The following is a 26287-nucleotide window of genomic DNA, read 5'->3' as shown; positions in this document are numbered from 1 at the left end:
CAGAAGGGAGTTGCAAGCGAGGGACTAGGGAAAGATGGTGGCTGCATCAGAAGTATAAAAAGAGAAATCTGCATTCCTTTTAATCCGATTTGCCAAGGATGGCGGGGGTGGGGAGAGGGGGAATATCGGCTTCGGTTAAATCAAAAACTGCCCTGAATATTAAAAGGAAAAGGGGAGGGGGGAAATAAAAAAAAAGCCAGCTTCTCTGCCAAGAGGAGAGTGCCGTCATTCAGCTGATTGAGGGGGGAGAGCTTTGGGGATTTCAGGACCCCCTGTGCCGGGAGTCTGTTTTGCAGAATCGCGTTAGTTTATTTTATTTTATTTTATTTTTTCTTTCTTCCTTGGAGACCTCAGCTCTCCATCATGGCTTGGTGTGTGTGCATGTGTGTGTGCGCGCAACGATGGACACATGCATTTAAATGTTTTGTGGTACCTTTGTCAGGCTGGTTGACTGGAGGCTGGTTACCTGGGCAACCAGCTGATCAGGCCTAATTTCTTTGCAAAGAAGATGTTTTGTGGCACACACACATACACACACACATATTTTTCTTCCTCTGATGCACAGGTCAGAGTCATTCGGATAGAACACAGAGTAACAGAATTGGAAGGGACCTTGAAGGTCAACTAGTCCAACCCCCTCCCCCCCCCCGCTGAAGAAGACTCTATACCCTTTCAGATAAATGGCGCTCCAGTCTCTTCTTGAAAGCATCAAATATTGTTAAAGGCAGAACAACTCAACTCTTCAGACCGCAAACTCCATTGAACAGACCGCCCAACAGAATAACAGAGGTGGAAGGGACCTTGGAGGTCTTCTAGTCCAACCCCTGCCCAGGCAGGAAACCCTATACCACTTCAGATAAACTTCAGACAAACGGTTGCCTAATCTTTTCTTAAAAACCTCCAGAATTCGGAAGGCAAGTCATTCCACTTGGCTGATCATTCTCTCCATTGGGAAATTTCTGCTTAGTTCCGGGTTGCTTCTCTCCTCAATAAAGGGAAGGAGAAGGGGTCCTTGGTGCTCTCTGAGCTCCCTTGTTTTCTTGCAGACGTTTCATGACCCAAACTAGTAACGTCATCAGTGCTAGAAAGGAGAAGGAGGAGAAAGGCAAAAAAGATGAGAAGGAGAAGAACTATGGGGTCCTTAATGCTCTGTAAGCTTCCTTGTTTTCTTGCAGACGTTTCCTTATCCAAACTAGGCAACATCAACAGTGCTAGTAAGGAGTGCTGTTTGTTGTGCCAAACTGCACGACAGCAAACGGCAGCCTTACTAGCCCTGATGATGTTGCCTAGTTTGGTTAAGGAAACGTCTGCCAGAAAACAAGCTAGCTCAAAACGTACCAAGGACCCCTCTTACCTATTAAATGTACATGCTGACTTTCTCTCCAGTAAGGTGACTCCAGGCATCTTACAAACAGGAACAAGATAAATATAAAAAGACTTAAGAGCTCTCAGAATTCTTTACAATTTGGAACAATTGGTATAAATGGCTAGCAAACTGAACCAAGAAGTGAGGCAAAAATGTTAATTGAATCAACCCTTAAGAAAGTAAAATACAATTTTGTAAACTATAAAAAGATATAAGAATAGTAATTATAGCTAAAGTTATTATTTAATAGTAGACAAATGCAATATAATGTATTATGATATTTAAACCAAAATCCTGTATAGAGGCCAAGAACGTTGTTGATACCATGATGTTTTATGATGTAAAAAAAAAGAAAATTAATAAAAATACTTTTTAAAAAAAGACTTAAGAGCTATTTAATGAACCATGAGCATTGCATAGATCTCATTTTCCTATCAACCACCTCCAGCAGTAAGCACCCCCAGTTGGGTCCCAAGCCAAGGTTTTGACACCTTTTCAGAAGGCCAAAAGGGTGGGAGAAGTTCTCATCTCTGCTGATGGAGAAGGCCACAGCGGAAGAGGCTCTTCTCCTTGAGATGCTTTGCATGTGGAAGGACTTAGGTCAAAACCAGACCTACATTCCCCCTATCAAATCTTGGAGGACTGTTCCTAGTGTTGTAGAACCAGCCTTCCCCAATCTAGCGACCTGGGGGGGGGAGGGGAGTGGACTTCCACACCCATGACTTCACAACTAAGGATCACGCTGGACCAACGTTGAACTAAGGGGAAATTTCTTGACAGTGAGGAGAACCATTAATCAATGGAACCACTGATTAAGTTGTAGGTGCTCCATCACTGGAGGTTTTTAAGAAGAGATTGGGCAGCTATTTGTCCAGAATGATGTAGAGTGTTCCCTTTGAGCAGGACGTTGGACTAGAACAGGGGTCTCCAATCTTGACAACTTTAAGACTTATGGACTTCAACTTCCAGAATTTGCTGGCCGAGGAATTCTGGAAATTGAAGTCCACAAGTCTTAAAAGTCTCTAAGGTTGGAGAGCACTGGACCAGAAGATCCCTTCCAACTCTATTATTTTATATAGATATGAGAATTAAGACATATCTTCTCTACTTGGAGGACGTCAGGTTTAGAGAACATAGCACTATGTTAGACCAGTTCTTGGTCGATGAGAGCAAAAACACTGTTTGTGACACATCTTCGCTAAAATGAATGGGGTATCGTGAGTCATGCTGAATTGGCTCACAATTCAGTTGTGAAATCCAGTGAGAAGCTCTGGATAATATCTCTACTTACTTATTTGGATCCAGAGCTGGTATTCAGCAGGTTCTGACCAGTTTTGGAGAACCGGTAGCAGAAATTTGGAGTAGTTCGGAGAACCGGCAAATGCTACCTCTGACTAGCCCCGTCCTCATCTCTTCTCTGCCTCCCATTGAGTCCCAGCAGACAACAGACTCCCTTAAAAGGGACTTAGCAACTATTGGTACTTACAACAGACTCCCCTAAAAGAGACTTAGCAACTATTATGTTGCTATGTTGCATCTGTTATGATTTATAAAATTAAAGGTTACAGGTAGTCCTCGACTCAGGGTCACAATTGAGAATTTCTGTGGGTTGAGGAAGTCAGTTGTTAAGTGAGTCGCACCTCATTTTACATCCTTTTTTGACATGCTTGTTAAGTGAGTCACTGCAGTTGGTAAGTAAACCATGTGTGTCATTAAGACCAGCTGGCTTTCCCAGAATAAGTTTTGCCCCAAATTGGAAATTAGCTATGACCCCCTCAGAAAATATGGTGATCAATAAAATACATGAGATGGATAGAATAATCAAACTTTTAAAAAATAATCAAGACAGTGACTATTACAAACTATGGGATATCTGGTATGATTGGTTAAAGAAAATGTAACATCTGATAACTTGACAATTTATTGAAAACAAGGAAGACGTGTAATTAATTGTAAATTTATCCATATAGAATCAAAGACACTAAAAGGAGAGCAAGTTATCATAACAAGGTAGAATACGTCAAGGATAGAAAAATATAAGAGTAACTATCGCTCAAACTTTGCTGTAAAATGTGTGTATGGATACATACATACATACATACATACATGTTTGTTTGTTTGTTTGTTTTTAATTGAATAAACATTTAATGAATTACTTTTTAAAAAAAAAAAAAAAAGACCAGCTGGTTTTCTCTGCTGGGATGGTTGCAAATAATGATCGCATGATTTCAGGATGCTGCAGCCATCTTAAATATACACCCGGTTGCCAAGCATCTGAATTCTGATCAGGTAAACATGGCGACAGTTGTATGCGCAAGGCCAATCAAAAGTCACTTTTTCGGCGCCGTTGTAACTTCAAACATTCTCTCAACAAATAGTTGTATAAATGTTTAACTTGGAAATGACATTAGGGTACAAAAATGTGATTTTTGGAATAGAGTAAATCAAGGCTCAGCACAGGAGATGACAGATTTGTAGAAAAATGTTGAACGCAATCCAGAATGAAAATAGATATAATGATAAGTCTCTGCGATTTCAACAAACTGGACATTTGTGAATAAGTGCCCTTTGTGCAGAGGCATATATCAGAATAATAATCAATATCGAGTAAGTTGTTTTCATCTCCTCTTTTACTTCAAATATTTAATACCATTTTTAAAGATAATTGCCTGACATGCCTTTTTTTTTCCCCTGGAAACACTCAGGCAAAATTCCAAAGAGTCAACTTCTATTAAAAACAAAATTAAAGCTCATTAAAAAAAAAAAGCTAATGTAACTGTAATGAGGAAAAAAAATGGAACCGATATGGATACAAGAGAGCTGATATTTTTTGTCATAAAGCCAGAATCTGAACAAGGAAAATTTGCCAGAAGGAAATAAAAGTTGCAGCAAAAATTTGGGGAATTCTCTCTGAACTGTTTAGGAATTCATCTGGATGCTTTTCTACACTGGCTGGATTTATATAGGTAGTCTTTGACTTCACAATCGCAATGGGGAACGTTATTGCTGTTGCTAAGCAGGGCAGTTGTTAAATGAGCCACTCCCAGTTTTACAACTTTTTTGCCATGGTTGTCAGGTGAATCAAACTGCAGTTGTGTGTGAGAATTATGTGATCATTACATGAATTTAGCTTCTCCCAATTGAACTGGGTTCAAGACAGAACAAATGCTGCAGTCTGAATGAAAAGTATAAGAACTATACCGTGTGGATTAAATATCAAACAATTAGTAGTTGATATAGTCCTTTTTTGGAAGATCTACTGGTTCCTGTTTAAATCAAAAAGATCTCATGAGTTTGAACTTTAGAACAGTGGTTACTAACCGGTGGGCTGGGGACCACTGGTGGTCTGCGAGAAAATTTTGGTGGTCCGCAGAGAAATGTCCCGTCCCCAGAGCACACACTCCCAAAGCAATTAATCCAGGCTGCGCGGGAATACAAGGCTGCGCCACCCATATGGCCCGCCCACCCGCTGGCCCCCACCCTTTGGCCAAGCACAAACCTTACCTTGAGTAGAGCCACATGAGCTAGAACTGGAAGGTAAGACCAATAGTAGGGGAGAGAAATCTGCCCCGGGATGGCTTGCTGATGGTCGTGGGAAAGTCAGTCCCATATTCCAGAGCTGCAATAGTCACAGGACTACTATTAGTGGTCCGCGGGATTTAAAATTATGAGTTGGGTGGTCCCTGAGGTCCAAAAGGTTGGCGACCCCTGCTTTGGAGGACCACGGGCCACTTACAAACCTTTCCAGGAAAGACGGTGAAGCAGTTTGAAAGGAACGTCATGGAGATTTCTTGGCATGCCTTCCTGTTGCCGGAGTTTGATCTTTGAGAGCCATAATAAATCAGCACTTTCTGCCAGATGCATTCTGTGAAAAATTGAAACATGTTTGGCACATCTGCAAAAAAAACAAACAAAAAACCACTCCAAGCAATTCACTGTCAGGAAATTGGTCTAAGCCCAAATCCTATCGTGGTTGGAAGTTAGATGTGGACAAAGATTTTGTCACCAGAACGAAGATCTGTTGAGATGTCTATATTTAAATCATGGAAAAAATGCTGAAATCTCTTGGGTGAACTTCGTTCAGGATGAAATGGGAAAGTACCAGTGGAAAGAAGGATTTGGGGTCAGAAATAGGAATTTAAAACCCAGCCAAACTGATCTATAATAATTTAGTAAATAATTTGACAACACTGTCGAATTACTTACTAAGACTATGTATTGCTATTATTCTTCTCATCCTTCCTAGTACTTATCTCTTCCCACTTACGACTATAATCATGTTGCTTGTATCTTTATAATTTGTATGGTTTTATTTGTTTCCTAGTATGATTTTATTGCTTATTAGTAACCTATGACTAGGGATGCAGTGGCTCAGTGGCTAAGACGCTGAGCTTGTCAATCAGAAAGGTTGGCAGTTGAGGAGTTCGAATCCCTAGCGCCACGTAACGGAGTGAGCTCCTGTTCCTTGTCCCAGCTTCTGCCAACATAGCAGTTCGAAAACAAGTAAAAATGCAGGTAGAAAAATAGGGACCTCTTTGGTGGGAAGGGAACAGCGTTCCATGCACCTTCGGCATTTAATCATGCCGGCCACATAACCACAGAGACATCTTCGGACAGCACTGGCCCTTCAGTTTTGTAACAGAGATGAGCACTGCCCCCTAGATCCAGGAACAACTAGCACATATGTGCGAGGGGAACCTTTACCTTTACCTTAACCTATGACTATCACCATCTTATGATTCTTGATGAATGTATTTTATTTTTTTCTTTATGTACTCTGAGAGCATATGCACCAAAGACAAATTCCTTGTGTGTCCAGTCACCCTTGGCCAATAAAGAATTCTATTCTATTCTATTCTATTCTATTCTATTCTATTCTATTCTATTCTATTCTATTCTGTTCTGTTCTGTTGGGCCTCCTTAGGGAAAGATCCGGTTGATTCAAGAAGGGAGAGTGCAAATCCCACAATGACAAGTGTTCTTTCCATTTGCGTGCCTTTCCAGTCCCAACTCACTGGGCTGAGATCATGACAAAGTTTTGCTGATGTCATGAAATCCTCTAGTGACTGGGGCTCATGCCTTGGCATGAGAGGTTGGGAAGGAAGGAAAAACAACCATGCGTCATTTCTAGTTTATGTACAGTGTTTAGACATGCCTGATTTATTCATCTTTAATTGGCTGCCTCACCAGAAAACCAGGTCTACACACTATTGCTATCAATAATACAGGTAGTCGTTAACTTACACCCATTCACTTAGTGGCTGTTCAAAGTCACAACAGCACTGAAAAAAAGCGACTTATGACCATTTTTCACACTTACCGTTGCAGCTTCCCCAGGGTCACATAAAAAAAAATTCAGGTGCTTGGCAACTGACTCGTATTTATGACGGTTGCAGTGGCCCAAGGATCTTTTGTGACCTTCTGACAAGCAGAGTCGATGAGAAAGCCAGATTCACTTAATAACTGTGTTACTAAGCTAACAAATGCAGTGATTCACTTAACAACAGTGGCAAGAGAGGTTGTAAAATGGAGCAAAGCTCATTTAACAACTGTCTCACTTTGCAACAGAAATTTTGGGCTCAATTTGGGGTCGTAAATCATAAGGGAGATTCTGGGTTTAATAAACACTGTTCTGAGCCGTTATTTTTTTAAAATTCATTGTGAATTTCAAAAAATTAAATACAGCACAATTTTTTTTAAAGGTAGTGATTATAGAATTAAGGGGGGGGAACCTTAGATACATTATACTGGTTTAAATAAACCAACCATATTAAAAAAAGAAAACTAAAAACTAACAGAAGAAAAAAAAATCTACATAATTACTATATACAGAGATGTAAAATTAACTCAGTCCTTAAATTTGTGATAAGAAAGGCCATGGAAATTAGACCCTTTGATAAAAACAGTAAAACATTCATATTGAATAAAATGCTGAGAAGTGTTATCATTGTCATGTTGCTAGAATAAGTTTAGAAGGACCATGTTACATTTCTTTATTTCAAATCCTGTTGAATTTATTTTGCTACCGCTGTACATGAATTACAGGGACGTGGTGGCTCAGTGGCTAAGATGCTGAGCTTGTTGATCAGAAAGATCAGCAGTTCGGTGGTTCGAATCCCTAGCGTCATGTAACAGAGTGAGCTCCCGTTACTTGTCCCAGCTTCTGCCAACCTAGCAGTTCGAAGGAATGTAAAAAATGCAAGTAGAAAAATAGGGACCTCTTTGGTGGGAAGGTAACAGCATTCTGTGCGCCTTTGCTGTTTTGTCATGCCGGCCACATGAACATGGAGATGTGTACTGCCCCCTAGAGCCAGAAATGACTAGCATGTATGTGCAAGGGGAACCTTTACCTTATACATGAATTGTTTAACTAATGGTCAAAGCTAAGTCAAAGCTAAATTGATGCTAGTTGAGGGTCAATGGAATTCATGGGGGGCTGGGCTTGGGTTTTTTGTGGCAACACAATGACTCCATACTGGTGACACATTTAACCTCACTTTCCAGTTCATCCTGCTCTTCTTCTACAGTAACCCAGGTGGAAAGTTGACCACCAACTTGGTGGCTTTAAAGAATAGTAGAATTACTCATGGGGAGTATAGCTGTTCAATCATAGCTCAGTTCTGATGGCTAAATATTGCCCTTTTGCTCAACTTCCAGAAATAGATTTCTGGCAAAAACTAGAGGAATCTTCTACCGATAGGTATTTGCTTTTAGTTTTGCAAATACTCCATGACGATTTGAAATTAAAAGTGTGCTTCAGGGCCATTATGTTACAGAAATCTTGGTAAATAAAGGAGTTAGGCAGGGTTACACTGCATTGTTCAATGATTATATAAACCCCTTAATTGACAGGGTAGGGGCCATGATGGCTCAGCAGTTAAAGCAAGAAACTGAGCATGTCAGCTCGAAAACTGACAGCCCAAGGTTTGAGACCCAAGCACCATGTAATGGTTGAGTTCTGGTTACTTGCTCCATCTCCTGCCCACCTAGCACTTCAAAAGCATGCAAATGTGAGTAGATAAATAAGTACCCTTTCAGTGGGAAGGTAATCACATTCCATACACTTTGGCATAAAGTCCTGCTGGCCATATGACCACGGAGATGTTGTCAGATAATGCTGGCTCCCTCAGCTAATAAACAGATAAGCATCACTCCTTAAGTCGGACAGGACTGGACAGGAAAAACCTTTATCTTTAATTGACAGATCATCACCACAGTTGGCACCTAAGGATGTTTCAACACTCTAAAAGTGGGGGATGTAAATGATATTGCTGTTAATGCAGGTTGATCTGAGAAGGACCTTGCAATCCTTTGTGGAAATCTGCTCAGAGAAAATACTTGAGATCAATTAGAACAAATTTACAAGTTTTGCAAAGTGCTCTAAAATCCTTAAATTGAAAGGGGCATGAGCCACACCAGGTCAAACAATGTAAGTACTTGGGAATAATATTTAACCTACAGAAAGTTAGAATGCACACTTACAATACTCTGCATAATTTGCAGAAAGATCAACTTTGGCTGCTCAGATCTTCTTTTAAACAATAAATAAATCTCAGGGAACATTATATATTCCAACAGAAGAGAATAGTTGTAGCTGTAGGAGAAGAGCAGCCAGAGCTGGAGGTGGTGGAGTTAAGCATGTCATTGGCTTAGAGTTGTTACATTCCCACAAGTGGTCCAAGTCCAACTCCTCTCTAGACTCCTTATCTGGTGCGAATTTAATACTGAACTTCAGTTGACTAGATTCTTGTATATAGGCCACAACATTGAATCTTCTGATCTGCAACTTAACAACTTATGCTGTAAGCCACCCAGAGTCACTTCAAAATGAGACAGGAATTAACATGTAGCCCTGATCCTTTGTGCCTGACAGAGTTTAGGATTGCAGGGTGGAGCCCTTGGGGCTCTTTGAGCTTGGTTGTTTCCATGCAGACATTTCATTACTTGGCTTAAGTAACATCTTCGGAGAGCACCAAGAAGTCCATTATATAGTCCAGTTACAATTCAATTATTTGTTACCAAAATCTTGAGTACAGTTTCTGAATAGTGCAGAGATAGGATTCATAAACACACTTGGTTGATGGAGTTTAAAGTTTTTGAGAAATACAGCATCTTCCAGATACTACAATGTGTACCCTGTATTGTTCTCCAGCTGGAAGTTTATGTACTCAAAATTGATGTGATGACATGATGCAATACTCTGAATAATTGCTTGAAAAGAATGTTCTGCCCTAGTGGTCTAGTTCCCCTGTTCTCTTTTACTTGGTTTATCAGCAAATGAAAAAACTTTATCCTATAAAAGTTAAATCATTGTGGCTATTCTCCAGAAGAAAAGGTAGAGAAAACCAAAAAACTCAGACCCATCCAGGGAGCTTGGGATCTTCCATATTAGTCCAGGCAAAAATACCTGAGACAGGTAGAAGTTTGCAAGTATAGACGTATTGTGACATTAGCATAATTCTTTTATTATTCCTGCAGCTGCCTTGGCAGGGAGGTATAAAAAATATGCTGAAACCCTTTGTTGGAAGAAATATCTAGGTCCAGTTCCAAACTGGGAGAAAGACACTGGAAATATGGACAGGCTGGTTGGAAAGATGGTTTACTGATGAAGCAGAATCACATGTGATTCTGGGCAGCTGACAAAATGGAGTTGAGAGTGGGTGGGTTTTTATACCTTCTTTGGGCTTTGTATTTGAGCTTCCTGTTCCCGTGCAAGAATATATCCTTTAACATTTTATTGGCTATTGTCAGATTCCTATTGGGTCATGAAGAGGTTATGTAGGGGTCATAGCTGGCTCTATAGGCAAAAGAGAAAATGCAACTCCTAGGTGCTTGTCTGAACTAATCTGGTCAACCTCTGGCTTGTTGTTTATTGAAATTTGGACTGCTCTGGGGGTGGTGCAGTGAAGGGGCTTGTATCCTGAAAGGGTGTTGGGCAATTCCTATTGTGGCTAATGGCTTTCGTCATGTGTTAAATCTTGGGTGAGGGGCTGCTTCTAACCCTACCATTCTGCCTTTGTTTCAAAATATCCTGTCTTGAATAGATGACCAAATCTGCATTTCTAAAAGCTGGCCTCCTCAGTTCCTGCTTGTGGGCAGGGAGACTGGGGCAGATTGAAGAGCATGTTTCTCCATTTCTCCCTTTGGGGGAAATATAATACCTTGCCTTTTTAATATTCCTCAAAGTATTTCATTTTTCTAGGGGTGGGGCGTGGGACTTCCCATGCCTTGAAAGAGTACAGAGGAGAGTAGCAAAGATAAGGGGACTGGAGGCTAAGTCCTACCATGAACAGTTAAGGGGACTAGGTATTGTATGTCTAGTCTAATGAAGAATAGAATAGAATAGAATAGAATAGAATAGAATAGAATAGAATAGAATAGAATAGAATAGAATAGAACTCTTTGTCGGCCAAGTGTGATTGGACACAGAAGGAATTTGTCTTGGTGCAAATGCTCTCAGTATACATAAAAGAAAAGTTACATTCGTCAAGAGTCAAGAATCATCAGGAACAACACTTAATGATAGTCCTAGGGTACATTAAGCAATTAGGGGCGACATGCTGGCTTTCTTTTGCTACTTGAGGGACTGTCACAGAGAAGAAGAGATTGACTGATTCTCCAAAGCACCCGAGGGCAGGACAAGAAGCAATGGGTGGAAGCTCAATAAAGAGATTTCCTACCTGGAATGAAGGAGAAATTTAAGGGAAAGCAATTAATCAATAGAACAGCTTGCCTCTTGGAGTTATGGGTGCTCCATAGCTGAAGATTTTCAAGAAAAAAATATTGTACAGCGGTTTGTCTGGGATATTATAAAATCTCTGCCTTGGGCAAGGATTTGAACTAGAATACCCACAGGGTCCCTTCAGTGCGATGGCTCTATGATTCATTATTCCCCCATAGTTCCCTTGGTAGGAGAAAATCCTTGTAATGATTGACTTTGCCCATATGGAACAATGAAACCCTTGCCTGTTATCTTTTTTTTCACATCATTCCTTTTGTCAGGATATTTGTGCATAGTCTTTGGCGCCATAAATATCAAATTATTCAGGCCATCCAGGTATATTTTGTACTCTGGTATTTGTTTTTTTTTTGATAGGGTTGATGTAGTCTTTCCGAATGTTACTAATTAAGGGGATAATTGTATGATGGTTTTGCAAGAGCAGAATAGCCTAGGTTTTTGTACCCATCAGTTGTTGGAGAATTCTGTATTTTAGTTTTTATCAGTTAGTCATTTCACTCTAGCAAAGCATTCACATCATAATCTTACATTTTTTTTGTTACATCTTAGCATAAATCTAGTTTGTAATGATTAGGATAGCACATTCTTCTTAGGTTTAGTTATTTAGTTAATCGTATTGATTTAGTTAATCTTATTATTTAGTTAATCTTATTGATTTTATGCTATTAATTCTGTATTCATATACTGCATTCATAGCTGTATGGAGGCTTTATTATAGGCTACTGTATCTTATTTTGCTGATCATTGTGCAGAATAAAATTTCAGGTTTTTCCTTCTCTTCATTATCATCACAATCACTCTTCATTACTTTCAATCTCATTTTCTGCATAATGCGAACAGAATATGATATTTAGCCTTGCAGTGGGTGGATTGATTCCTTCCTTCCCTCCCTCCCTCCCTCATTTCTTCCACCCTCCCTCCCTTTCTCCTTCCTTCCTTCCTTCCTTCCTTCCTTCCTTCCTTCCTTCCTTCCTTCCTTCCTTCCTTCCTTCCTTCCTTCTGTCCATCCCTCCCTCCCTCATTTCGTCCACCCTCCCTTTTCTCCTTCCTTTCTTCCGTCCCTCCATCCCTCCCTCATTTCTTCCACCTTCTCTTTCTCCTTCATTTCTTCCAACCCTCCCTCCGTCATTTCTTTCTCCCTCCCTCCCTACTTCTTTTCTTCCTCTCTTCTTCTTTTATTCCACCCTCCCGCCTTCTTTCCATCCTCTCTCCTCCTTTTCTTCCACCCTCCCTCCTGTTTCACTGCACTGAGCAAGCCAGGTCTTCTTGATTTCTTTTGAGATGGGCAGAATCCAGGAACAAATCAAAGATATGCCACAGTATCTCTGGAGGTTTATGAGTATCTTCCCAGCCCCTTCCTGGGCTGGGCTGTAATTTTTACAGTAAGATTTCCTGAAGATAACAGTGCATTATGCAAACAGGTTTAAATCATTCTGGCTCTAAGAGTTGCCAGTAGAAGAAGTGGGGAAGGCAGAGAGAAGGAAAGATTCTTGGGAGGTTTTTTTTTTTCCACTGAGAGGCCAGAGAGAAATTAACTCTGAAGAAGATCGATTTCAAAAGACAGCGTATCTTCTAGACATCCACTCTAATCTTTCCTGGCCCATCTTTAGTGGCAGACAATTTGTTCCGTACTCTCCAGCTCCCTCCTTCAAAAAGTAGCAATCACAGTTTTTTTTTCTGGGGAAAAAAAGTATATACTTCGAAGTCTGTAGCTAAAGAGCTTAGAGAAGCTCGAGGAGAAGAAGGAGCGGTGGAAGAAGAAAAAGAAGGAGAAGGAGTAGAAGGAGGAGGAGAAGGAAAAGGAGGGGGAGAAGGAGGAGAGGAAGAGGAAGAAGAAGAAGAAGAAGAAGAAGAAGAAGAAGAAGAAGAAGAAGAAGAAAGCATCAACCAACTCTAGTTTTTCTTCTAACAAGATTCTTCTGTTACGTTACACTGAAGGCTGACTTTGCACATGGAGTCTGAGGTGGGAGTAAATTAATGGTGGGGAATGTGATGGGGGAAGTAATATTTGAACTACTTTAGCTTGTTGCAATCTGCTTCATGTTTATTTTCAACTTTTTTTTGCATTTCTCCCCTGCTGTTCAGTCTTTATTTGAATGAAGCAAGCAGGCTAAATAATAGGAGAGCACCTAGGCAGTTTTTTTTTCTTGTTAAACTTCTTCAGCCAGGCAGAAATACGTAATCTTCTCCAACTTGAAAACATTTGCTTTTATTTAAAAAACAATTCAGAGATATGTGTTGTGTCTTTTGCCATGCGCTCTTCAGCAAGAAGTTTGCACTGGATTTTCTTGTGAGTGGTTTGTGCGGAATTGCCATTCAAAAGATTTTAATCTAAACAGCATTGTGCAATTGGAAGACCCATCGATTGGTTGAGATTTTTTTTTTTAAGACCAAGTGTCCGCCAATCTTCCATGGTGAAAACCGGGTTTTCAAACGTTATTGGACATTGTTGATTTTGCTGAATAGGTCTTACGTCGTTTCTCTTCTATTTATTTTTAGGTACTATGCGTACTTAGATATTTGAAAAAGTGATCCATAAAAATAGGAGCCAGGATCAATATATCCTTCAAAGTCTTATTGAGATACTTGAGGCTGTTTGAGAATGATTGGTGGAATGATAGGCAGATGAGAAGGGTGCATGAGGAACATCTGAAGATGATCTTGCTGAAGATGGTAGTTGAGAAACAAACTGATAAACTCTGGACATTTCTGTAAATGTTAAATAACTGTTTGGTGTTTGGTTGAACTGAAGTTCCTTTTATTTCAGGCTTCTCTTAACCATTTGACACTGTACCATGGAACACCATAGGAGAGCTTCGTATTAAAATCCCTAGCATTATATTCTGTCCTTGTCAAAACTGAGATGGAGAGAAAAAAAAAATGAGGAAGCTGGATCCTGTTGTAATTACAATCTCCATCTCCACCCATCTCCAAAGCTTTCTGAAAACAAGACACCCACTACTGATAATTGGTGCCAGTGCCCTTTTTGTCTTGTGGCACTGAATCTTGTGGGATTTTCCTGCTGTTTCTAGAGACCTGTTGCTTTCTCCTGGAATTCAGCCATTCTGGGAAAGAGAGGAAAAAGCCATAAACCAGGTTTTCCTCAGTTGGTAGCATTCAGTCAGTGTGATAAAGTCAGCATAAAGAAGTCAGGTGAGAGTTATGGAAGTTGTAGACCAACATATATGGACAGGATCAGGGTGTAGAAGGGTGATACTGGTTCTAATAGCTAGTTGGTTGTTCTATTATTTGGTTGTTGGTTGTTTATACTTTTGATACGTTTTTGCTGTAGATGATGGATGGATGGATGGACGGACAGACAGATAAACAGAGGCATTGACATGTATATTTGGCCTTCATAGTTACGGGTAAATTTAGTAGACCTGTTTATGTGTGTAGTAGTTTATGTGTGTTTGATAATCTAAAAGACATGCTTCCAAGTAGTTGTGCATATAGTTGTTTGTTGACAATGAAATGCTTATAATTTAATATCAAGATAAGGCAATATTTTCCTCAAGCTCATAATCTAGAAAAACAGAAAGCAGAAGAAAAATCGGATAGAAAAAAATACCTTTGCAACTATAGATTGTTTGAGGTGGTTACTCAGCAGGTCAAATCATTTACAAGTACTAAAAAGATCGGCTTCTTAGAAAACCTGGTTTCTCTTTTTTTGTGGCTATTATGCAAATTGTTGAGATGAAATCGAAGCAATTCAACAAATGAGTGTAAGAGGACAAGAGGAGTGATGGAAATCAGGTTCCCAAGTCAGGCTTGATCCTGTGTGTCACTTCTCCATTTGATCTGCCTGCACATGTTTTCCTACAAAACCCAGTGAAGAACATGCTATGCAAATAGTTTCCTTATTTTAAGAAACTGCTAAAAGCAGATGGAACTTGGATGTGATCTTGAAGTAAACCTTAAGTAAAAATCCTATCTATGTTTGTTTTCTTCCTAGAAAAAGATCTACAAGTACAAGAAAGTGCTGAGTAATCCAAGCCGCTTAGAGGTGGTCTTGAAAGAAATCCGGACTTTGGTGGATATGGCATTAACTTCCCCTTTGCAGGATGAATCCATCCATCAAGCCCCTTTAGAAATAGTTTCCAAGTTGCTTTCGGAGGTAAGTCTTTGGCAATGATATTTCTTCATTTCTGTTTTCCATGATCCAACTAGTATGTCCAGTGCAGCAGATTTTTAGGCAGAATCTATTATAGGGTGGTGTAATGGCTAAAACGCTGGGTTTATCGGCTGAAAGCCGGCAGCCCACAGTTGAGATCCAAGCATCGCGCAGTGGGGTGCCTAGTTCCTGTCCACCTAACAGTCCAAAGGCATGTAAATGCGAGTAGATAAATAAGTACCACTTCAGTGGGGAGGAAACAATGTTCTGTAATGTCATGCTAGCCATATGACTGTGGAATCGTCTTCGGACAGTAGTGGCTCAATGGCCTTGAAACAGAGATGAACGCCTCTTCCTATAGTATTGATAATAGATAATCAGAGTTGGAAGGGACCTTGTAGGTCATCTAGTCCAACTCACCCAAGCAGGTGACCCTACACCATTTCTGACAAATGGCAGTCCAATCTGTTCTTGAAAGTCTCAAGTGATGGCGCTCCCACAATTTCTGAGGGCAACTTCTGTTCCACTGATTGACTGTTCTCTCTATCAGAAAGTTTCTCCTTATTTCCAGGTTAAATCTCTCCTTCTTCAGTTTCCATCCATTGTTTCTTGTCTGGCCTACAGGTGCTTTAGCAAATAGCTTGACCCCCCTTCTCTCTGTGACAGCCCCTCAAATATTGGAAGACCTCTATCATGTTTCCCCTGGTCCTTCTCTTCCCTAGACTAGCCAGGCCCAGTTCCTGCAACCGTTCATCATATGTTTTAGCCTCCAGTCCCCTAATCATCCTGGTTGGCCTTCTCTGTACTTTTTCTAGAGTCTCAACATCTTTTTTATAGTGTGGTGACCAAAACTGGATGCAGTACTCTAGGTGTGGCCTTACTAAGGCTTTATAGAGTAGTATTAGTACTTCCCTTGATCTTAATTGTATGCCTCTGTTAATGCAACTTTGGATTGCATTAGCTTTTCTGGCTGCTGCTGCACACGGCTGGCTCATATTTAGCTGGTTGTCCACTAAGACTCCCACAGTTACTGCTATTGAGTCAGCAACAACTATAAACTCTTCAGAGACCCCTTTCCTTCCTATTATAGGGGTGTCCAACCTTGGCAACTGTAGGACTTGTGGACTCCCAGAATTCCCAATATTTCAGTGTAATCACTCTATCCATAAGTTAAGGACTCACCATTTAAAAATCCTGCCTATTAAAAATCCTTCCCCATAATAAAGACACGTGAGAATCTGATTTACACCATCCTAGGTTGGTTGTCCCATCTGGTTTGATAGTTTAATCTCTTGTTTGGAACCTTTATGGTTTATTTTGAATGATTGTAGATGGGAACTCGTGAATGATTATTGTCAAGATGGGAAGTGTTTGAGTCACCATCAGCTATTGAGTTCACTGGTTTGGTGGTTCCAGGATAACTGGAAGAAATGGGAGATGTTGGGAGGGTCATCAGTGTTGCAACATGCTCCCTTTCTCAGCACCTGGATCTTTTGAGCGATGCATGATCCGTTGGAATCATCTAGCCCAGGGGTCTGCAACCTTAAACACTCAAAGAGCCATTTCGACCCATTTCCCACAGAAAGCACCGGGAGCCAATAATTTAACAACCAGTGTGACTGGGTGGGTGTGGCCAACCCAATGTCACTCATGCCCACCCAGTCACCTCCTTCTCTGGAATATGGAGCGAGTCTCCATCCCCCGCCATCACCCTTACCTTCTCGGGCCAGGTGACGGGGGAGGGGAGGGTCCAGCCAGTGGTGGGATCAGCTGACAGGGAGCTGCAGCAGAGAGCCAAAAGTGCCGCATGCGGCTCCAGAGCCACAGGTTGCTGACTCCTGACCTAGCCTAAGGGGTGATTCCCCAGACTGATTGGAAATGGGCCCCTGTGGGAGAACAAACTAGATGATTCTTGAAACCAATGCAGATTGATTGATGGTGATGATGGTGATTGGCCATTGGTTTCTTAATGTAATCTCTCATGTAATGTAATCTCAATTTTATAAATGTAATCTTAACTCAATTTTGTAAACGTAACGTTAATGTAACCTCAATTTTCAGGCGACCAATTTAACTACTCAAGAGCATGAAAATATTATTGTGGTAAGTTACAAAAACTCTTTTTTTGTGGGGGGGGGAATAATCTGTCTTCTTCCTTGAGTTTGACTTTTCTAGGGTATTCTTTCTCCCCGATTTGTCCCTGCCATTATTTTATATTTTTTTTGGGAAACTGCAGATTTAAAGTGGTTTCATTCCAAGCTTACGCAATCAAGAAATAGCTAAGAGCAGCATCTTAAGAGTTTGGGAACATTCTTTTAACCCCCACCCCCCAAAAAAAATATTTGGAGAGAAACAACAGGGTTCCGGAAACTGCAAGAATTAAATGTTATAGCCCATTTGTTGAGTAGCTTGTATTATTTATTTATTTACATTCAGTATTTATTTACATTCAGAGTCTAAAAGGTTTTTAATAGAATGTGAGGATTGAAAGGGATATTCCAACTCTGGATGGCTTACAGTATTAAATTCGTGTTCATTGAGTTAATGGCACCATCTAACCATCTCCTTAGAAGGCCAGATCCTGAAGATGAAACTCAACTACTTTGGTCACCTAATGGAAGGTCTCACTGGAGAAGAGCCTAATGCTGGGAACGATTGAGGGCAACAGAAGAAGAAGGGAACGGCAGAGAAGGAGGTGGCTAGATGGAGTCACAGAAGCAGTAGGCATGAGCTTTAATGGACTCCAGAAGATGATGGAAGACAGGAAGGTCTGGAGGAACGTTGTCCATGGGGTCGCGATGAGTCGGACACGACTTCGCAACGAACAACAGCAAACCATCTCATCCTCTGCCGTCCTCTTCTCCTTTTGGTTGTTTCTTCAAGTCCAAGAGGAAAAGATATTCAAGCAGCTTGGTTCCCAAAGAATTGGTGCTCTGAGAAAGGATTGTCAGAAAGGATTTTGCAGAAGCTCTTCCAGTCTTTAAAAAAACAACAACACACATCTGTTTTTGCAGTCTGGTACATGGAACTCTTTAGCCCCAGGACAGACTAAACCTTGAAGGACCTTCTATTCTGACAATACTTCATAATTTGCAATAGTAGCAGCAGTGACATAACCTGATTATGTGGCTGCTGTTACTCTTGGTGCCGTTACGGCATGCAACTGCATTTGGGTTGCCTAGCAATGGACTGAGAAAGGATGAAGTTAGGCATTGGAAAACAAGAGCTTTGTTGGAAAGGAAGAAGTTTCCACTTGCTTTGGAAAATAAATAGCTGTGTTCCTGGATTTGTTTTTGTTAAATCGGGAAACTCTTCAAAGAGGGTTGTTAACGCCAAGGAGGAAAGAGGGGTCCAAAGGATCAGAGGTGGATAAAGAGGTGATTTTCAGAATGTCTAAGTAATATGCTGCCCAGTGTTTGGGATAGGGCAGTCCAGATTCTTATTAAGAGTCCTGAAAAATCAGGGAAGAAGAAGAATGGTTTGCTCTGATGTTTAGCGATCTCTTGAATGAAATGTGATTCAGGATTCCGAAGAAGACTTTTATCTAATCTTCCGTGGTACCTTTTGGCCTTACTAGAGCTCTTTTGTTCTTCTTATTGGAGATGGAAGAATAATATAGAGCCTATTTCTGATATAATGATCAGAGTATAAATGAATATGAACGCGGTTTCATTCCTTCATCCCTTTAGGCACTTGCTCCGTTGCTGGAAAACAACCACCCACCACCTGACTTGTGTGAATTCTTCTGCAAGGTATTTCTGATGTCTTTGTTTCTTTTCTTAATTTTTGCAACCGATGTCCAAACATTTCTTAGTGGCAGCTCCTTAAACAGGTTAAAATTTTGTTTGCAGAGGATAAGGAAGGTGGAAATATGCAGAAACTGTTATCTAGACAAAAGGGGATAAAACCTTTTTTTAGCCCAGACAAACTTGGTAGCATTCAGAAGTTGCTTAGACAGATGTTTCCCTTACTGGAGCATAAATGGAGGAGATACAATGCAGTCAGTCTAAAGATGCTGCTATTGTAGCCCCTCTCAGTAAAATTTGTTTTAGCTTTCTAAAGAGCTAAAGAGTTGATTTCTTGTCTGATCTACCTAGTGAGGCTGTCCATAACTACAGCCCTCCAAGATTGGCATAGATTATAACTGTCATGGTTGGTTGGTTGGTTGGTTGGTTGGTTGATTGGTTAGTTAGGGAGCGTGGGGTAGGGGGAGAGAGGGGGAGGAAGGGAGGGAGGGAGAAAAGACAGAGAGAGACACAGAGAAAAATGAGCAAGCAAGCCAACTGTTTAGGATAAAAATTCAATTTGAGGGATGCTCCAGTATTTATTAACAACATTGTAGAATGCCTGTTTTGATATGTTTCCAATTATAACATAGGACCTTTCTATGCTATTGAAATAAATCAGTAAAAATGCTGACATCTATTAGAAATTCCCATCTAATATTGGCAATTTTGGGTTGCAAAATATTGTAATCCAGTGGACGAACCATTGGTCGCTATTAGATCTCACTTGCTTTTAACTGAGACGGGTTCCAGGCTAATCCCTGATAGCTTCAGAAAGTAGATGAACAGGCAACATGAGACATTACTTCTGTGGTCCTTACTGAGAAATACTTTTGAAACCCTTCACAAGATCTATCCAGTAGATTTGGGGGAAAGAGCCCTTACAACTGATGGTTAACTTGTTAAGATTAATAGCAACGTTGGGGTAATTCACGGCAGTGGATTGTGCTTTTTCTCACCTCTTTTTAAACATAACAATCTCTTGACGCAGCATTGCCGAGAACGCCCTCGATCTATGGTGGTCATAGAAGTATTCACTCCAGTGGTACAGAGGATCCTAAAACATAACATGGTGAGTTCATCACTTTGTTGCCTTGGTTTCTGTAGAAAATCTTCACAATGCTGCTATTTTATGTGGTCTGTTATGTCCGTGTATTTATGGAACAAAGAAGCAAATACAGGGGTACCTTGGTACTCAAGTGCGTTCAAGCTCATCGAATTTGGTACTCAACGTATTTTGACACAAAAATGTCCCAGCATTCATCCTTTGTTTAGTCCCCAATGCATATACTAGAACTTGTGGATGTAGGCTGCCTTGTGACTCACTACATTATTCCTTATGGGGAAAATTTGTTTGGTAATCATCGTTTTTGGTACTCATTCATCCTCCCGGAACCTGTTAACGATGAGTACAGAGGTATGACGGTAGTCCTAAAATACTTAGCTTCATTCTTCAGTAGAAGCTTATCTCCATGTTTAGCTAAAATGGGAAATCTGGGAAAGTTTGTGGTTCTTTTCCCTCTTTGTCTTTTGAGAAAGATGGAAGACATGGAAAGGAATTGTGGAAAAAAACACCCCTTTTCCAAAAGTGAAACATGGAATGGTTAAGTAAATTCTCCTGCCTTTTTACCTGAAATGTTTTCTAGACACTATTTAATGGGGAGATTTATCTGTAGAACTTTCCTCATTTTGATACTGGTACAAAAAGAACAAGCGATGTATTACAGGTCGACAGGCGAGAACAGAAATGTTATTTCCTCCTTCAGGGGACACTGTGATTTATTTTCACAAGGGCAGGAAGGTCTTAGCCCTTCATCTGCTTCTTTCATCTTTCTTAATTGACTTTTATCCTTGAAGTTGAATCAAGGAGCATGATTGGACTGTAAAAGCTGCTGGAAAAAAAAAATTATGCACTGCACTTTTTTTTTTCCTTCCTAGCATTTACTTGCAACGGCAAGGTCTGTTTCTTTCGGATCAATTGAGTGATGATCCATTGGTAGCGACAGGAATTGACCAACGGGCTTGTCACCCAAGATTGAGATTGTAGGCTGAGAGAGAGAGAGAGTGATTGGCTCAAAGTCACTCAGCAGGCTTTCATTCCTAAGGCAGGACTAGAACTCACCATTTCCTGGTGGTCAGTCCAAAATCACCCAGCTAGTTTTCATGCCTAAGGCAGGACTAGAACTCACCATCTCCTGGCGATTGGTCCAAAATCACCCAGCTAGATTTCATGCCTAAGGCAGGACTAGAACTCACCATCTCCTGGCGATTGGTCCAAAATCACCCAGCCAGTTTTCATGCCTAAGGTAGGACTAGAACTCACCATCTCCTGGTGATTGGTCCAAAATCACGCAGCCTAAGGCAGAACTAGAACTCACAGTTTCCTGGTTTCTAGCCTGATGCCTTCACCTCAAGGCCAAACTGATCTTTGTCAGTCTTGTCTGGGCTGAGAAACAAGACAGGGTCAGGCTTGATTAACATTTTGATGGAGACTGTCTCTCTCCACCAAAACCCTGAAAATTGCTATCAAATGTTAACAAAACTGGATTCAATAGCCTGATTTTATATTCTTATGTCTGCTTCCATTTTCCTATTAAATATAGATCTTAATCCATTGAAAGCAATGTAATTGCCTAAGTAGTATTTTTTTTTAATTCGGCAGTAACCTTCCTCTGAATCAGTTGCCGAAACCCTACAATGAAACAATCACTTTTATGCTTTGCAGCAAATCTTTTGTTTTACAAATAGTACAAACCCCACTTTTAAAAACAAAAAACAAAACCCAGGCTGATTTTGCAGAGTTTTACAAGACGATGGAACATGAAACGGCTTGTGCCAAGAGGCTAGCGTTTCACCTGCAATTTTTCACTTGGCTGGTCATATGTTTGCCTTTTGCAAGAATCTGGTGGCACTGTTTCACATGTGCAAATTTAAAAACAAAAAACTGCACAGCCGTTCAAAAAAGAGGGAACCAACTGTGAGATTATCCCCAAACAGTGTCAGTTCCAGTATGCAAAAGAGAAGTTGACAGTCGGTTGGAGCTCTAGTGGAAGATCCTTTTTAACTGCACAGGGTTCTTTGACTAACCAGGGTAGAACATGAAAAGCTGAGATTGATGGTCTGCCTTTGCAACTTCATTTTCTCCCCAGCCGATGCTCAGCTTTCGCATTGCCCCAGCTCCAAAAAGACTCAATCTTTTTGGTCCTGATGAATTTGGAAAACTGCCATTTGTGATATCATGTAAACATTTGTTATGCTAATGGAATTCTAAGTGGAGGCATAAATCGGTCAAAACATCTCGACTCCTTTTGTGAGTTTGTGCAGTCCTGTTCGCAGGCCAGGCAGGGGGGCTGATAGACACAAGCCTTGGCCAACGGACTGAGGAATTTCACAAAGACTGCACAAGGCAGTCACAGTGGGCAGTCAATCATTTATGTCCAATGCTGCTCGCTCCCTGTCTGAAGCAATCACACATGCAACATGTATCTAAACTGTTCCTGAACTTTTTCGTATCAGTTTTTAAAATACCCTTGCCTTTATTCCGGGATGGGACAGATATTGTGGTGTGGCACCCATAACAACATAAAAGAACATGGATTACCTTCATTTGCCAATATCTGGCAATTTACCTGGGCCCTCTTCCACTCTGAACAGAAGCAATAGCAATAGCACTTAGACTTATATACCGCTTCACAGTGCTTTACAGAGTCAGCCTGTTGCCTCCAACAATCTGGGTCCTCATTTTACTGACCTCAGAAGGATGGAAGGCTGAGTCAACCTTGAGCCCGTGAGACTCGAACTACCAAATTGCCGGCAGCCAGCAGTCAGCAGAAGTAGCCTGCAGTACTGCATTCTAACCATTGCGCTACCACGGCTCACGACTTACATATATATGCTGTTTCGTAGTATTTTACAGCTCTTAGTGGTTTACAGTGTCATTATTATTTTGGTATCATTAGAATTGGGCACATATGGCCAACATCTAGCTTAAGGTGTCTTCTGCACTGTTTGACTTTGGGGATTTGCTCCCAAAGACTCCAGAAGCAACTTAATTCTGGAAAGATAGCAATAGCAATTAGACTTAGATACGGCTTCACAGTGCTTTTATAGCCCTCTCCAAGCGGTTTACAGTGTCAGCCTTCTTGCCCCCAACCATCTGGGTCCTCATTTTACCAATCTTGGAAGGATGGAAGGCTGAGTCATCCTTGAGCCGGTCAGGATCGAACGCCTGGCTGTGTGCAGAATGACCGTGCCATATGGCATTCTAACCACTGCACCATCACACTTTGCAATTCCCCCCCCCCCCCTTGTTTTGGCTGACAAACATGCTTAGTTATTTTTGACTGCTTCCCCTTCCTTCTGCACAGGTATTTTTCTCCCAAAATGTTTGTTCTCTCTGTCCCTTGATCTTATCAACTCCTGGCTCCCTATGGCTCTCATTTGGGCTACATAAGGTTCTGAACAAAAGAATGAGTTCACTATTGGTCTTTAATGTGGACGTGCATCCTGAAGCCTTCCAGATGTTTGTAGTGGCCCATAACTTCCATCCACAATGGAAGATATAGCTTGAAACCGCTGGAGAACATTTGGTGGCAGATTCTGTTGACCAATTTAGACTACTGCATGTCCGCAATCAACCCTTAATTCCAAGTAAAACCGAAGACCCAAATGTTCAAAAGAAAACAAGGATACCTATTGCCTGAAGCTATCCATTTAGCTTGACATCCAAAGCTGTGAAGCTCACCAGTGTTGTAATAACATAACAGCAGCAAATTAAATAACTAGCAAATTTGCTGCTTTTTCGTGACATCTAACATCAGCTGGCTGCCTCACTCTGCCTCAGAATCAGCCTGGCCCTTATTTGGCATATTTATTCTTTTTGCAAACTTTCTTGGAACACGTTTCTTTCAAGCAAGAGAAACCTTTCAACCACCCGATCTTGCAAAAGGCAAACTTCAGAGCTGTGAAAGTTTGCAAGCAATTAAAGAAATGGGTGACAAGTATGAGCACATCTTGGAAAACGACCTCTCTGCATTGGTGGCATTTGAATTTTAGCGATGAAATAGGTGGGCTTATTTTAATCCAGTCTTCTAATCCAGGGGTCTCCAACCTTGGCAACTTTAAGACCTGTGGATTTCAGCAGCTGGCTGAGGAATTCTGGGAGTTGAAGTCCACAGGTCCTAAAGTTGCCAAGGTTGGAAACCCCTGTTCTAATCGGTGGGCAATGCCTCCCACCCAACCCGGTTAGTCAGTCTGGCTGGGGAAGAAGGTTGTTGCACTCAGGGCATTTGTAGGGCACCAAGTTGAGAAAGGTTCTTTCAATTAATTAAGAAAAGGAAAAAAGAATACATCTCGTCCTTGACTTCACAACCATCATTGGGAACCAAAATTTCAGTTGCTAAACAAGGTTAAGTGAATCATGCACAATTTTACAACCATTCCTGCCACGGATATTAAGAGAAACACTGCAAGTAAGCGAATTACATGGGTGTTTAAGGGAATCTGGCTTCTCTCATTGACTTCACTTGTCGGAAACCACCTGAAAAGTTCACAAATGGTGACATGACCCAGGACACTGCAAGTGTTGTAAATACATTTTTTAAGTTTCTTTTATTATTTTTTTACTTTAACTTTTTAACTTTGCACAAAATTGGAAAAATGACGAGATCCCTACGGATGAGAATTGTGATTAGGAAAATATTAGAATGTGCAGGAATGAATAGATTAACGCTTGCTATGAAGGAGGAAGAACAAACTGAATATTGTGTGGTGTGGCAGCTATTTTTACGGATAGCTGGAGAATAAAAACAGAAGTAAGAAATAAATGGAGATTAGTGAAATAAAGAAGAGATGTTAAGATAGAGATGTAAACAATATGATGATGATTAATATGATTGTTAAGCTTATTATACCTATTATAATATTATATTTTCATTAGAAGATATGTTAAGAGGGAGAAATGACTAGAGTCTTAATGCTGATTATTATTGTTGTTACTCTTTGGTGAGATTCACAGCCTTTGAGGCTGGTTGATAACTCAACAGCTCGAGTCCTAACCAAGGACCAAGGAACTGCTCAGGTAACATCGGAGGATATAAGCTGTTCCAAGTAGGGTGGTATTTTATAGAATCAGGGTATTCAAGTCTGATAAATTCAGGATTTCCAAATAGCGAGATAGCCCTTTAGGTATTGCTCCAAAGGCTCCAATTACAATTGGGATAACACACAATTTATTTTTCCAAAGTCACTCAATTGCAATTTGTAAGTCGCGGTACTGTGATTTTTTTCTTGCTGCTTATCTTCAATTTGTGCATCACCAGGTGTTGCAATGTCAATGAACCAACCTTTTTTCTTTTAAACTATTGTTATGTCAGGTATGTTGTGGGCCAAGTGCCTGTCAGCCTGAATTCTGAATTTTTTTATTATTATTATTATTATTATTATTATATTATTATTATTATTATTATTATTATTATTATTATTATTATTATTATTTTAGAGAATTTTTATCAATGTAACTGTAATACTGTAAATTTTGATTGTAATAGCACAGAGACATTTGCACCCAGATGACATACTGTTTAACAGAAGATGATAAGTTAAAAGCCAAGCACCCCAATACTGATCACCTGACCATGGAGATGCTGTGACAGTCAGAAGGGCGAGGACTGGCCCTAAGTCACCTTTTTTAATGCCATTGTAACTCTGAGTGACCATTAAATGAATTAAGTCAAAGAATATCTGTATAAATACCGATTGAAACTTTTCCCTTTCTCAAGACATCCTTATTGAAAGTCCAGACCTTGGCACTTCCGAGTCTTAAATATCTCCTTTTTTTTTTCCTGTTTTGGAAAGGATTTTGGTAAATGTCCTCGGTTGCGGCTCTTTACTCAGGAGTATATTCTGGCCTTGAATGAACTGAATGCAGGCATGGAAGTGGTAAAGAAATTTATCCACAGGTAAATATGCGTGTGTAGTCAAAATCTCTGTCCCTTTGCAGGGCATTTGTCTCATCCGCACTTCAATAGCTTTCCCTGCCAGTAGCTTTGATCGGCAACATTTTGCCATGGGTTTAACTTACCTGCAAAAACAAGGAAGGAAGGGTTGTTTGTCTATGGAGATTTCTCAGTCATCCAGGTCATGGTTGTCCCAAACATGTTTTTTCCAAAGGCAACTGGGACTTTGTTTTTCCTTGAAGAGGTGTCACTTCTCATCCAAGAAGCTTCTTCAGTTCTGATTGAATGGCGGAGGAGGGAAGGATTTAAAAGAGGGGTCTCTTTTAA

The 26287-nt window shown here is 40.5% G+C and overlaps 1 protein-coding gene across 2 annotated transcripts in view; it reads left to right on the top strand.

Annotated features, from left to right (window-relative positions):
• The window catches only part of CMIP (c-Maf inducing protein), a 166353-nt gene that overhangs the window by 113566 nt on the left and 26500 nt on the right, over positions 1-26287 (top strand). For both annotated transcript variants that reach the window (XM_026714138.2, XM_087940549.1), the window contains exons 4-8: positions 15061-15222; positions 17281-17322; positions 18909-18971; positions 19996-20076; positions 25860-25963. In XM_026714138.2, the coding sequence (XP_026569923.1) occupies positions 15061-15222; positions 17281-17322; positions 18909-18971; positions 19996-20076; positions 25860-25963 (452 nt within the window). The remainder of the gene's footprint in view (positions 1-15060; positions 15223-17280; positions 17323-18908; positions 18972-19995; positions 20077-25859; positions 25964-26287) is intronic.

The sequence above is a fragment of the Pseudonaja textilis genome, chromosome 11 (genome assembly GCF_049901715.1).
Source record: "Pseudonaja textilis isolate UNSWEBS1 chromosome 11, rPseTex1.2, whole genome shotgun sequence".
Lineage (NCBI taxonomy): Eukaryota > Metazoa > Chordata > Lepidosauria > Squamata > Elapidae > Pseudonaja > Pseudonaja textilis.
The sequence above is the reverse complement of the archived record's forward strand: the minus strand, read 5'-3'. Positions and strand labels throughout refer to the sequence as shown.